Source organism: Protopterus annectens, chromosome 12.part0, assembly GCF_019279795.1.
Source record: "Protopterus annectens isolate FY-2018-M chromosome 12.part0, PAN1.0, whole genome shotgun sequence".
NCBI lineage: Eukaryota > Metazoa > Chordata > Ceratodontiformes > Protopteridae > Protopterus > Protopterus annectens.
This window is the reverse complement of record NC_056746.1, coordinates 458,214,414-458,230,284: the sequence shown is the minus strand read 5'-3', so window position 1 is coordinate 458,230,284 and position 15,871 is coordinate 458,214,414. Positions and strand designations below refer to the sequence as shown.

The window sequence follows — 15,871 nt, the reverse complement described above, 5'->3', positions numbered from 1 at the left end:
CTGCAGGTCTCATGGAAGCTCCAGTCTCCTAGAAGGGAAAGGCTTTACAACCCACAACTAGGATAAAAAGGAAGCGCCAAAAGCCATGGAAAAATATAATCAGAATTAAAAAAATTTCTGTCAGGCTCACACCTTCTTGGCTTCTTGCCTCCATGTAACTTGCTACCTAGGGACTATTAGTGTCAGTACAATGGTGACACTACTTTTGATAAGTTAGCTATGTCAAGTGTGGATGAGATACTACCATGGTAATAAACTGGATGTCACTTCACATCAACTTTCACATGCATGGCACTCAACTGTATCACACTATATTACAGCAAGTATGTCACATGTGCCTCCCCCTGTAGCCCCCCCCCCCCCCCGAATTACCAACTCCAAGATCACCACATCTCAGAGAAAAGGGAATATTCTGAGAAACGGTACCTCAGACTTAGTATATATACAAATTTGTTTTTTGGCTATTCAGTTGCCATATTTCGGGAATCATTCTAGCTGGGTCACAATTTTATATATATGATGCACATATATATATATATATATATATATATATATATAGATAGATAGTACTAAAACAATTATTTCAAAATTCAAATACTCAAGGACATTAAAAAAAGTTTTAAAACAATTTCTTTTGCAGGGAGACAAGTCCCCCTTTGGCTAGCACACCCCCTGATAATTATATATACCAACTTGACATCACACCACAGTGAAGGAAAGGGCAAATACTCAGTACCTACTTATACCACAATCTCGTACATGAGAAGACCAGCAATTTGTGATCTTTTTATATTCCATCACTTTTGCTGGTTTTCTCACTGTTCCAACAGCTGTATGACACTGAGATTTCATTCATATATATACATATATATATATATATATATATATATATACACACACACACACACTTTTTTTTTTAAAGGTCCCATTCATAAGATCGATGTTTCAGAACATCGTGTCAAAAGATCAAGACTATATGGTCAGTGGTCTGAAATGAATGTGGAGAAGGTCAAGACCGCTTTTTACAGAGACTGCAGTATAGAGGGAATAGAGGAATTTGTCCTTTTTCCCCAATGCAGTGCAATCTCAGAACTGGAGGGCTGGCCCTGCTACAAAAACAAAGTGCTCTGTGCATGTTTTATGTATCACAATTCAGATAAGCAACCATATGGTCTTTCTCTTTTGACACTCCGTGTTCTGAAACTGGATCTATATATCTATATATACACAGAGAGAGAGAGAGAGAGAGAGAGAGATCATATTGTGTGTGTGTGCCTGCGCCCATAAGCACAACTTCTTTATCAAGAATCAGGGACAAAGCCGGAAATAACTTGGGGGGGAGGCAAGTTTTCAATATCATTCTAATTCTCTTAAAAAAGTTACGAGAACAGGTTTTGTATCAACATGCACTTGCTGAATAATAAAGTTTGTCTGGAATTATTGGTGGACTGTAGCCTTCAGTGATTTAACAGAAAATCAAAATTTTTTATGAAGGATTGGTCAAGAAATGAGGCAAAAACAGGGACAGTTGAGAGAGTTGTGTGAGTTGGGGGGGTCCAGATTATCCCTTCCCCAAAATAGAAATACAAATTAAAATGCATTTTCTGAAATTCAGTATATATACTCTTACTGACAGTTTTTATGTTTCAGATGACAGCCTGCCCTTTCCTAGCAAACATTACAACAGGGTTCTAAACAATCAGTTCTGTGCTTACCTTTGCTAAGAACCTGAGACTTTGCAGCCATTTTTGTAGTATAAGCATCAGGAGAAACACAAAAATCACTGGCACCCTAAAAAACAAAAAATATGTTAGTAAAGACACAAACTGGTCTAAATTTGAGAAAAGCAACTTACTTTCTAAATAAGATAAATTAACATTTTATTGCCAGACACTATGAAGTCCAACAGAGCACTTTGCTAATGGTCTTAGTATGACAAACCAATGTCAAGAATCTGTCCTTTGGATGAGACCCCTATCTGCCTATACTGGTAATAGAAGAGGTGGATGTAAAAGATCCCACTGTACTTACTGAAAGAGTAGGGTTTTTTATTGTAAATCATAATTCATATCTACAAGTCTTATTATTTACATATTTATAATATTTACTACCATCACATTTACATTAATGTCCTGCTCTAAATTACTGTCGCCCCACCCTTTCTCCCACAACCAAAAACATATTTTTCTAATATACTTGCCAGCACCCATTTGCCATTAAATTTAATTTCATTCAGTCTTTCATTCCAAATTGTCCATGAAACAAATTATTATTCTGTCCATTCTTTTAACATCTGCACAGATATCTGTTCAGCTTTTATAAAATTCCCCAATAGATTTTTACATAATTCATAGGCTGATAGGTTCATAGGTTTATACTAGGCTATCTGCCCTAAGGCATTTATAAGCCTAGCCCAAAGTTTTGTGGCTTACGCCACCCCTTATATGAAAAAATACTGTGCCCATTAGTTTGTTGTGCCTCTGTCCAGCAGTGACACAGAGATGATCCCCGGGGTAAACCTACGATCTCCCATCCACAGGTCAAGATTTCTCTTGAACAGAGCCAGCGAGGTGCTCTGCCTCACATGGACCGGGATTTTATTCCACAGCATAGGGAGTCTGAGTGATAAATCTATCCCTCCAGCACGTCCTATTTATATCCGTGCTAAGGTTTAAGTCGCTTGCTCTAGTGGTTTTGATGGATTTGGATTTTTTGAGGTGGAGCATGTCCATTAATTCCGGGTTGGACATGGCCTTGTATGTCAGGCACATGTCACCTCTGAGCAGACGGTATGTGACTGAATAGAGCTGGAGTTTCTTCAATCTGGCAGCATATGACAGATTTTGGAGTCCCTTTATCCTTTTGGTGAGGTACTTTTGGGGTCTCTCCAATTGCTGCAGATGTCGGGTGAGATGCATCCCAAATGGGGCATTGTACTCGATCATTGGTCTGATAAGTGAAGAGTACAGGGGAACAATGACCTCACTAGATCTGGATGTGAATCCCTTCATGATCAGGTGGGCAATGTAGAAGGTCTTTCTAACCACTTTAGCAACGTGAGTGTCAAAAGAAAGGCCACTGTCAACCTGGGTCCCCAGGTCCCTGATAACCTCTTCTGTGCTTAGTGGATTGCCGCCTATATGGTAGCTTGGGGTTACCTTGTTTTTCCCGAAGGGTATGACTACACATTTTTGGCGTTTAACTTCAGGCCATGGCTCTGGCACCAGCTATCTGTTTCCGTGAGTCCCTTCTGAAGGATATCCGTGTCCGATGCACTTTCCACTATGGCGCCCAGTTTGCAGTCGTCTGCAAACTTTGTCAGCCAAAGTCCTCCCATGTTGGCCTGTACTTCTGAGAAGTAGATGCCGAACAATAGGGGGCAAAGGACCGAGCCCTGTGGGACACCACTTGTGACCGGCTTGGAGTCTGACATAGCGCCAGCAACTCTAACCCTGTGGGCTCTGTCCTTAAGCCAGTTTGCAACCCATCTTGTGACATATGGGTTTATATTTAAGCTGGTAAGTTTTTCTACAATACCAGAGTGGGGTATTGTGTTGAAAGCCTTTGCAAGGTCAAGGTAGGCTGTATGGACTGCCTTTCCCTCATCAATGGCCTTGGTGACTGTTTCGAAGAAGTCGACCAAGTTCAAAAGGCATGACCTGCCCTTGACGAAGCCAAACTGGATCGGGTCCAATGACTGCAAGTCCCCTATATCTTTGTTTATGAGCTCCATTATGATCCTCTCCATAGCTTTGCAGACTACACTTGTTAAGCTTATGGGGCGGTAATTACCAGGGTCCATAGAGGCACCGCCTTTGTGGAGTGGGACCACAGTTGCCGTACGCCACTCCTTGGGCACGTATCCTGTGGTAAGGCTGAGATTAAACAGCTGCCTTATGTGCGGGTTTAATTCCTCATTTAGCTCGTGTAGCACACAGCCAGGGACACCATCCGGTCCCATTGATGCTGTGTTTTTAGCTTTAGAGAGAGCAGCTTTCACCTGCGCATTTGAGATGTCTGGGAGGTTACACTTCGCTGGGATAGTTATCTCTCCTTTAGGGGGGGAGAGGGGGGTGAAGTTTGCACTGAACCTGTCTGCCAGTACGTTGGCAATGTCTGTGGATTCAGTGATTTTTGTATAATTTTGGACTAATTCTGAGCATATCTGGGAGTTTCCACCCAGGTTCCTAACATAGCTGAAAAAGGCCTTATGATTGTCCTTTGAATCCATGGCAATTTTTCTCTCAAAATTGGCCTTAGTTGATTTTATGAGTGCTCGTATTTTTTTACTAATAATGATCAGGGGTGACTTCCCTTTTATGGATTTTGTTCTATCATGTAATAGCTTTCTCCTCTTATTGTAAAGTTTGTTAATGGCTGGGGTCCACCAGACTGGACGTTTGCCCTTTGTGGAAAGAGTCTTGGTTTTATTTGGGAATGCCTGATCCATGCAGTCCTGGAGGTGTTCATAGAAGGCATTTGTAAGGGCTTCCGCAGCTTGGGTTGTGGTTTCCACTGGCTCAGGGGCCTTGAAGGATACCACACCAGTCTTGAGTAGTGTGAGGTTTGCTTTAGAGAAGTTCTTCACTGTGGTCTTTTTTGTTTGGGGTGGGGGCGGGATGTGGATTTCCAGTGAGATTAGTTTATGATCAGATCTCACCAATGAGGGATATACTTCCGGTGTGGAGCATTTTGTCCCCATGTTTGTGATAATGAGATCTAGTATATTTTCTCCTCTCGTGGGAACAGTGACTAGCTGTTCCATGGCATTTGAATTTATGAACTCCAGGAACCGTTGGGCTAGAAAGTTAGGGCTTGGGTAATGCTCCCAGTCTATATTCGGGTAGTTGAAGTCACCCAATATGATGGTGTTTGGAGATGCATTTATACCCTCCAGTGTCTTCAGGAAGGCTGTGTGGGGTTCCTGAGTTTGAGAGGGTGGCCTGTAGCATGCTACAATTTGTAGAGCAGTTTTGCCTATGGTTAGTTGCACCTGGATGGTTTCCGAAGCTTCGTGCGTTGCCACCAACCTGGAGGTGTGGGTATCCTTTATGAATATGGATACACCCCCTCCTTTTGTGGTGTGGTCCGGGTTTTGGGGCCGGAACGCATGATATGAGGTAAAACCTAATAGTGTCGGGATGCTCTCAGGAGCCTTGAACCAAGTTACAGTTACAGCACAGACATCGATGTTCTCCATACTGAGAAGGGCCTCGAGTGCGTGCATTTTGAGATTTAGACTTCTGGCATTGAGCAGCATTACCCTCAGTTTCTTCCCATTTTTGTTTTCTAGGGTGGTAGGTTTAGAATTTGAGCCTTGCCTAAAAAAGGCACTATGGGGGTGGCAAGAGCCTTAGCCAATATCCGGAATCCCAGGGATGACAGGTGCAAGCCATCCCTTGCGAAGCAGCGTGGCTTGTCAAGCATGTCATCCCAGGCAGACAGACACTGGATCCCCTTTGAATGACACCAGACATTAAGCCAATTGTTAAAGCTGATCATCTTGTCTGTATATTGTGGCATCATTCTTGGTGAAGGAAGGATACTGCTCAGGATCAGGGTCATACCTGCCTGGGCTACATAATCAGAGAGCTCCTCTATGTCTCTTTTCATGTAGTCCAGGGAGGTACATCTCAGGTCGTTCACACCAGCATGGACAATGACTGTGTCATATTTGTACTTGCCGTGGAGTGACCCGAGTGCTTGTGTTATGTGGCGGATTCTAGCGCCAGATAGGCAGCTTACTGTGACCCTCTCCTTGTTCAGCCTGGTGAATGGGACGTCAGTGTGTCTGACTATGGAGTCACCTATGACAAGTATGTTTGGTGTTGTATTTGGCCTTAAGAGCTGTGACTGCTTTGCACACTGATTTTGTGGTTTATGTGTTGCTTGTGGGGTGTCTTGAGGTAGCAGTTGTTTGGGTGTCTGCTTTGGAGGCCTCTGCTGTTTAGGTAAATTTTTACTCAGAGCCTCCGAGTATGTCTTTGCGTGTTTATGTATTTGATTCAGTGGTGTGGTAGCATTATGTGAGGCTGGTTTTGTGGTGTGTGCAGTTGCCTTCTCCTCCTGTCTGGTCTTGCCAGTCCTGAGTTGAGAGAGCTCAGCCTCCAGTTTGGCTAAATAGCTGCATCTCTCGCAAGTATTTGTGTTATGTGGGAGGAGGAGAGGGTTGTCTGTGTACATGAGGCAATTGTAACATTGCCTCAATATTCCCAGATTCACCAACTGGGCAGGAGAGGACGCCAGCATCTGGCCCTTCGACATGCTAGAAAAATTAAGAAGTTAGGTATGAGACTGAATAAGAGAGGACTTAGTAAGGAAGTGGGTACTCCTGGGGGGGGTTCGCAAGTGAGGGACTTTGTATAATATAGAAGTGACAAGTGCTGAGCTTTTTTTTTTTTTTTTTTTTTTTGAGGGAAAAAAAAAACTTTTAGGAACAAGTGCTGCGCTTTTTAGTCAAGGGATATACTGTTTAGGTTACTAGTAGAGCAGTTCTAAGGGAAAAAATGAAGAACAAACTTTATGGAGCCAGAAAAAGTTAAACCGGCGCTGCCCGATGCTGCTCTAGTGGCAACTCCGCGCTAAATTGCGCTAATAGCAGGGGGCTGGAAAAGGCAGGAAATGACCCAAAATGAACACTGAACTACAAGTTACTGTCTTAAACCACTCCTCTGAGGACAAACGGGCAGCTCAGTACTCCCCACTCCCACTGGTGAGTAAAGAAACTTTCCCCCTGACCAAACAAAGAAAATGGAGAAGTACAGGAACCAAGACAAAGCCCAGGGATCAGCAAAATCTGATCACTGGAACAAACTAGCCAGGAAAGTTAGGAGAACAAGAATATTTTTTTGGGGGTTTTTTTCAAGTTTTTTTTCACAGACAGAACAGAAAACAAAATAAATGCTTTGCTTTTCGATTAAATGCTATCAAAAGCTAGTGCACTTGAGTGTATTAGCCTGTAGTTTAACTTTTAAGCAAACAAACTAAGTTGCCACATCTTTACTCGTAAACATTTCAAAAACACATGTTCTGTAGTTTTATATTCTTTACAATTATTAGATCTTCTATTTTCTTTGCTTTTATATGGCATATTTACCTTAACCGGCAATCTGCCTATCGATAATCTCCACAGAGACTCTTTACACTCATGTAGCCTTTTATATCATTTATACCTCATTGATGTGGCTTTATTTTTAGTTCTTTCTGAATTGTTCCATGGAGCAATACAAAAGTGTGTCCTCAATGTTGAAATACCACTCTCTTCTATTTTTCTCAGGTGTATCCATTCTCAACTTCCATAAAGTCTTATTTTGATATTCATTTATTTCCTTATTAATTACATATTTTGATCTTTTTCCTATTTTCATTTTTCCCAAAATATTTTGTATTTACATGAAAGAACAGTACCAATTAAACTTTTTCTTTTCTAATACACTAACAGTTTATATAAATTTAAAGATGCCGCATATACTATTGGGTTTATTAAACCCAATCCTCCTTGGTCTTCTTTCATATACATCCCCCTCTTGACTGGATTCATCTAGAACCCCATATGAAGGAAAACAATATTTCCATCAATTTTTTCTCATGCTTTGTAGGAATCATATATGCATAAGCTCTGTATGCAATTTTTCCTAACATAATAGTATCAAATGCGCCTTCTTTCCATACGAAACCTAAAAGTTTTCCAAAAAGTAGTAATCTCCTTTATTTCTCTAAATTTTTTCCACTGATCATTTTTATATTCATTTTGTCCAAATATTATACCCAAGACATCCAGGTCTTTCTCACTGAATTCTATATTTCCTACATTCCCTTATATCCAAATCCTTTTTGTTCTTTGTTAATACTTAATCCAATTTTAAAGACCTCAATTCATTATTGACTTATTCCATCCATTTTATTTTTAGTTATTAACACTATATCTGCATATGTGCACATTATAGGTATTCATAATTTCTCCATTGTTATACCCTGTGTCTTTTGTCATTGTGTTAACATTATTTACAAATGTATTCATGACTAAAGAAAAAATAATGCTACTGGCTGGACATCCCTCTGTCTTATGCCACATTCTATCCATAATTCTTCACTTATCCACCCACTCGCATTTATCTTAATTTCTTTCTTATGAAGAAATACTTGTATTGTTCTTTTACCAATACTATAAAATTTTAAAATGTTCCATAATGACCAATATTGAATTTTTAAGCCTTACTCAAATCTTTCATGAGTTTTGTATTGACTATTTATATCTTTTATTACTTCTCATATAATCCATAATAGATTGTCACTTTCTATTCCATTTATAACAAATATAGCTTGATCATATAACTTATCAAATCTTCTGTGTCAGTTTTTAGTCATAATTCTCAGAAATATTTTATAATCCGTACCATTTAATGCTATTGGCCTCCAGTTTTTAATATCACCATTCTCATCTTTCTTCCAAATAAATTTTATGACACTTATGCATGTTTCTTTATATTGTATCCCCGTCTCCAACCATTCATTCAATACCTTACGAAATAATAGTTTTTGCCTATTTTCCAAATTATTGTACATACTATATTCTATACCATCTAATCCTGTGGCAGTGTTCAAATTTATATCTTTCAATACTTCATTGCTGCTATATTTATTTTCTTTTTCAGAGATATTCATTATCTTCTTCACTTATTAACCTCATATTTCTGATTTTTAATATCCTTCTTGACAAAATGTCGTACATAAATCCCTAATTATTCCATGTATCTGTCTTCATTAATTTTACATTCTTATTTTTTAATTCTCTTATTTTCTTTTTTTTTATTTTATTAATTTACTCAAGTATGGTGCTACCTCTTCTTTTTCCCTTGTAAACTATATCTTTACATAATAAATTATATCCTGATTTATTTAATTTGTTTTTCCTTCTCATAATATTCTTTCATTTCTCATATTTCTCTAAATACTTCTTGACAATGTAAAATATATTGCCTTTTCTTCTTTTCTCTTGGATGCATTCAAAAAAACATTTGTTTGTATTTTTCTTTAAAAACTAATCTACCAACTAGTCTAGTTCTCATAAAACTCTCATATTAATATGACCTTTCCATAAGTTATAAATTCCTTTCCTATTATATTTTCAATATATATATATATATATATATATATATATATATATATATATATATATATATAGTAACTACTTTATTCCAACTGCTGACACACACATTATTTGCACCTACTAGCCTAACAGCAGTATTATTTGCAATTGAACTTGTTTGCACCGAAGTTGCATGTTATTAACCGTTCTTCCTCAATGTGTTTTTCTCATGTTCTGATTACTATAACATTGGTCTGCCTGGCAGCATCGTCCACAGTTATGCCTTTGGTATTTCACAACCATTATTAATGTTTTGAATGTCTTGATAATGCATATGCTTAGAGAGTGATGTCCTGCAGTTACTTGTGTGTACTTGATGCATCGTGCTAATTCTCATGCATAGCTGACTGTCCCATAATTGTACCCACAGACTCATACTGCTAAAACTCACCCTACTGACTTGCACTGCTATATTAAAGCTACATAACCCAGACCAATCATACCTGTATACATACTCTCATCCATTACCCCTCCTTTTCCACTATCGCCCCTTGACACACTCAGTACTTTCATTTCACACCCGCATCTCTCCCGTTCCACTGCTCATTTGCCTTTATCTATCAGCCAATAACTCTGCTCCCTTTTCCTCTATCAGCTAGTAACAACCTCTCTATCATTTTATTCCAGCTCGGTAGACCCTAATCGCAAATCCCTCTTCACCAGGAATACCATCCAAACACCAGCTCCTGCTACCCAGGACCTAGGAAGCTACTATGTGCAAAATAGACAGCTGACAAACTAGGCTCACCATGAGCACATGTAAGCTAGTGTTTCATGCTTTATTTGTAACGTTATTCCATCTTCCAACTGCTAATGCATTCCTAGACAGCGTGCACACTCGCAGGGGCCCCATCCCCTCTGCTCTATACCAGCTCCACCCATTTCTCCCATCAACCAATCAACACTTTGCCACACCCATCACAAACAAGATCCCCTCATACTCTCCACTAAATAATGAACAATGCCTCCTTCCCCACACCACCTCCTACACTTAATCACCATTCTTACCTCCCTCACTTATCACCTATCTCACTCAACTACCACACCCCCAACCATACAGCCCCTTCGCACTCCACATCCACCATCCAACCTACTTACACACCACCTTTCTCATCCACAATACACAAACTCTATTTTTCTAACCCAACTCTATTTAAATACAAAATTCTTCCCATCCTACATACTCACCATACATCACCCCTCACCCCCATTCCAACAAATCCTTCTCCTTTCTACACTCAAGCACTCCACTCACACTGAACCACCTTACACTTATCCTCCATCAAATCATCCTATCACTCTCTGGTGACATTCACCCCAACCCCGGACTCACACCCCCAACTATAACATCCAACTCCACTCAAAAACACACACACATCCCTAAAATCAATATGCCTTGCCACATTCAATACCCAAAGCCTTAGAAAGAACATCCCTAACCTCCATGCCTGGCTTTCCCACAACCATCCCGACATAACTGCCATCTCAGAGACCTGGATTAAACCCTGCATAACAAATAATGAAATCCTCCCTCCGGGCTACCACATCATTCGCAATGATGGACTAAACAAGAAAGGGGGAGGTATAGCTATTATCTACCCTTCCTTCTATACCATCACCCCATATAACCAATTTTTTTCCCTAACTTTAACAATGCTGAAATTACTACAGCTATCACACATCCATATGGATAGCTGCCCTATATATACCCCCAGGCAATAACATACTAATTCTAGAAGAAATCCTCTCCTGGTTTTCCTCTAACATTAAAAATTAAACCTATATCCTAGGTGACACTAACATTAACTGGGCCACAATAACTTCACAAGTCCCAACTCACTCGGTCAACATCTTCATCACCACCCAACTAACAAACTCCCTAAGCAGACCAAACAAAAATGGGTCCTCTGGCACGATCACTGACTGGATCCTTACATCCCATCTCAACCTGATCTCAAACTCAGGAATCCTTCCAGACGCTCTCAGTGAACACCTTCCTGCTTTTGCCGACCATCACCCCTCCCCTCTCCAGCATCATCATCACTACATACACACTCGCAATCTCTCTCTTACTTCAACCCCTCTAACATTTTCAGAATGTTTCTAAAGCTTACTGACTGGTCCCCACTAAAAACCCTGCCCCTCGATAATGCCATCACCTACTTCAACGATACCTTCTTAAACCTACTCAACAAGCATGCTCCCCTAAGAAGCAGACAAATGAAAGCCAATCCCTCCCCTTGGCTATCTAAAGAAACCAAACACATCATGCTAAAAAGAAACAATTTGGAAAAAATACAAAAAAAAAATCTACCCAATAATAACTAATAACCAGAGACTAACATTTACTACTCCAAACTTCAATCCAAACAGTTAACCAACCCTAGGGAATCTGGGACACAATTTCCTCTCTACTCCACCCAGGTAAAAAAGAAAACCTCTGCCCCAACCCAAACCTTACAGACCTGGACACTGCCACTCAATTCAACGTTTTCATACATTGCATTTCTAAATTGTTGTCCTCTTTCCCCCACTCTCCACTCCAGACCTGGACACTGCCACTCAATTCAACTTTTTTATAGATTGCATTTCTAAATTGTCGTCCTCTTTCCCCCACCCTCCACTCCTCGGTTCCCTCCAACCCCACCAACCTCTCACACACACACCCTCCCCCTTCAACCTAAATCCCATCCCTACAAGTACTATAAAAAACTACTCCTCCAACTAAAACCTAGCCAAATTGCACCTGACAATCTTCCACCAACCTTCCTAAAAATATCTGCTGTCAGTATTGCCTTTCCAACAGATCTACCCATGAAGCCTATGTCCCTTTCCATCTGGCACCATGCATACATCAACCCACTTCACAAAGGAGGTAAAACACACAGATACCTCCAATTTCAGACCTATAGCTTATCCTTTCCCCACTTTCAAAAATCATGGAGAAATGTATCCATACTCGACTGATGTCTTATCTGACTCAATCTTCTCACTCTCACTCAACATGGCTTTCGCCCCAGCACCATGACTACCCTGCTATCCTTCCTCGAAACCATAAACCAAGCACGCGGTACTGGTAAACTCGCATCTCCTCTATTCCTCGACCTATCCAAACCTTTTGACATCATCTCCCACCCTTTACCTCAACTCTCAGCCTCTCCAACTCCACCCTTAACTAGCTCTCAAGCTACCTCTCCGAAAACCAACAAAGCCATTCAATGGAAATCCTCCAACTCCTTTCTGCACACCCCCACCAGGGTGCCACAAGTTTCAGTTCTAGGACCACTACTCTTCAATATATTCATCAACAACTTACATCACTCCATTCCTAACTCCTCAATAATCCAATACTCGGATAACTCTACAATCATCTGCTCAGCTTACTCCCCCCTCTGAACTACTTAAAAAAAACTCAGCCTTCTGCAAAACAGAATCCTGGATGCAAAACCAGCACCTTGCCCTAAACTCGAATAAAACTAAACTGATTATCTTCTCCCCAACTGACAAAAACTTTCTCTGTACTCAGTAAAGATAATATACCCAATGAAATTGTATCCAATAACAAACTCCTTGGAATCTTCATTGATGAGAATCTAAAATTTGACATCCATATCCAATCTGTCATCAAATAGCACCAAAAGCTAGGTCTCCTATACAGACACAACCGCTACCTCTCCCTCTCCACCAGGAAAATGTTAGCTTCCTCCTTAATTCTCCCCTCTCTTATGTATGGAGCTTCTCTGCTAAACAATCTCCAACTTGGCCTACAATCCAAACTTGAATCATGCAACAATAAAATAAGAAAAATCGCCACCAACTCAAAAAAACTCTTCCCACCACTTCAACTCTGCAACTCTCTCCATAACCTACAATGGCTCGAAATGCCAAATTACTTGTGCCTGCTTAAACTCACCAATGCCCATAAACTCATATACAAACCTCTCTCTACCAGATTAAACCCTTACATCCCTAACCACTCACTCAGATCAGAAAACCAAAACCTCCTACAAGTGTACAAGCCCTCATGGCCCCTTGGCCACCTCCTGCTTTCCTGCTCCACTTCTGAACTGTGGAACTCTCTCCCTTCCACCCTTCGCTCAACTCCTGACCTCAACAAATTCAAATCCTTCCTGTTCTCTCACATTATGTCCAAATAGCTATGACCATCCCACTCTCCTACATAATTTTCTCCCCCCCTATTAATTTTCTCCACCCTCTAGTACACCTACTTTACTATCTACACTAACCTCTTACAACTCTCTATTAGAACCTTACTGGACAAGTCACAAACAGAACCTAACTAACCTCCCTTCTATGAACGGTACTTTTACTCCCTTAAAAATCCACCTCTATTCTCACCTGTCTGTACCAAGTTTATGTTATCACATCGATCTTAATTTTACACTAGTTCTATGACTATAAAAATGATTGTATAACTGTATACGCTGTATTTCTATGAATATAAAAATCTCTGTATTGATTCTTTGCAATGTCTGTAATTGTCACTGGTGCTTTTCTCTCCGGGCTTCCACCGAAAACGGGCTCTTCAAGGCCAAGTGGACGTCTCCAATCACCAAACTGAATTAAAATAAATAATAATATATTTGGTTCCAATTCTTTTTCATTTAACCTTTTTAATTCCTTTACCTATTTTAATGTATTTTTCATTTACATTTAAGCATATAGCTAAATGACCAGAAAATCCATTTTGCTTTACTCCTTTTTGTACAACTTTTAAACCTGCTGGTATTAAAAAATAGTCAATTTCTGTTTTAATTCATTCCTCTTACAAGTCCAATGATTACTCTCCTATATGTGTAATTTACCACATCTAATTATCTCATTTACCACTAATTTCACATCCACTTTTCTTGTTCTGTCTTAGGTTACAATTAAAATCACCTAATATTCATATTTACAACCATATAATTTAAAATTTTTTTAAACATTTCTGTCTCTTCTTGCAACATACGCATATATAAAGTACAGTTTTGTACCTACCATAAATGTAGATGTTCGAAGATCCACATTGCTGCAGTCCTTACGCTTGGGTAGTCCGCTGTCCTCGGTCGGCCCGAATATCAAAGTATAAGGCTGACGTCGGTCAAGGTGCATTTGACTGACATCAGGACGTCAGGGTACAAATGAGCATGACCGACGTCATATCCTCAGTCTTTTCTTGCCCCAGATGTCAGAAGACCCTAAACATAAAGGTCAAAACCAAAAGACAGCAAACAAACAACCAACCACCCCTGCACTAGTTATCTGTACAATATATACAATATACACAATATTTACAACCCAACCCACACAACCACCTCTAACTACAGAGGGGAAGGAGGGAGGGTAAATTGGACTGCAGCAATGTGGATCTTCGAACATCTACATTTATGGTAGGTACAAAACTGTACTATGTTCTTCATCTCACATTGCTGCAGTCCTTACACTTGGGTAGAATCCCAAAGCAGAGGTAAGGGAGGATGGCCAAACTACAAGGAAGCAGGAGCTGCCAAAATGCCATGCAAAACAGCAGTGGCAAAACCAGCCCTGGATTTAGAGTAAAGTGGTAGGTGATAATGCCTAGAGAAAGTATGCACTGAACTCCAAGTAGCTGCCTCCAAAATATCCTTGGTTGCCACTCCCTCAAAAGGCTGTCAGTGGCAGTAGCCCTAGTGGAATGAGGCCTAATCCCAGCTGGAATCTCCTTGCCATGATGGGAATAACAGAAAGCAATGCAAAACCCAATCCACTTAGAAATAGTTTGTTTTGACACAGGCTTGCCCTGAGAACCCAAAGCAAATGAAACAAACAACTGCTGAGACTGCCTGAACCCTTTAGTTCTGTCCAAATAATAACGCAACTGCCTGTGTACATCTAAAGTGTGCAAAATCTTTTCCCCCTTATTTTGGGGATTTGCATAAAAAGTAGGCAAATGAATAGTTTGGTTTAAAGCCACACTAGAAACCACTTTAGGCATAAAGGAAGGATTAGTACGTAAAGATACCCTATCCTTATGGAAAATCAAGAAAGGCTCAACCGCCATAAGGGCCTGCAATTCAGAAACCCTTCTTGCAGAGGTAATGGCCAACAAAAAAGCAGTCTTCCATGATAAATATTTCAACTCAGAAGTAGCTGCAGGCTCAAAAGGTTGTAGAGTGAGTTTCTCCAACACAAAATTGAGATCCCAAGCAGGAGCAGGAGCTTTTCGTGGGGGTCTTATATTCTTTGCCCCTCTAAGAAATTGCTTGAACAAAGGATGAGAAAACAATGGTGGGTCACAATCATAGTGAGCGAAATTGCTGCAGCATGAACCTTAATAGAAGAGAAAGACAAACCTTTGTCCAGTAACTCAGTAAGATATTGAAGAGCCACACTCAAATTAGGCCCAGAAACATCAAAATCTTTTGCTGCACTCCAAAATAAAAATCTCTTCCATTTATCTGCGTACACTTTCCTTGTACTAGGCCTTCTAGCTTCCAAAATAACATTCAAAACTTGCTGAGGAAGTGGAGGCCCACTATGGTTCAAAACAGAATATGCCAGGCTGTTAGGTGCAGAGAGTGAAGCTTGACATTGAGCAAATGGCTGTCCTCCTGTGACAACAGGTGTGGAATCGAAGGCAAAGGCCATGGAGGCTTCCGTACTAGACTTCTCAGTAATGGGTACCAGTGCTGTCGAGGCCAATCTGGAGCTATTAAAATCATCCTTGGCTTGTCCTGTCTG

General features: G+C 40.3%; 1 protein-coding gene across 2 annotated transcripts in view; it reads right to left on the bottom strand.

Annotated features, from left to right (window-relative positions):
• Positions 1-15,871, bottom strand: part of TTYH3 (tweety family member 3) — a 1,772,574-nt gene that overhangs the window by 939,960 nt on the left and 816,743 nt on the right. For both annotated transcript variants that reach the window (XM_044089562.1, XM_044089563.1), the window contains exon 7: positions 1,716-1,791. In XM_044089562.1, the coding sequence (XP_043945497.1) occupies positions 1,716-1,791 (76 nt within the window). The remainder of the gene's footprint in view (positions 1-1,715; positions 1,792-15,871) is intronic.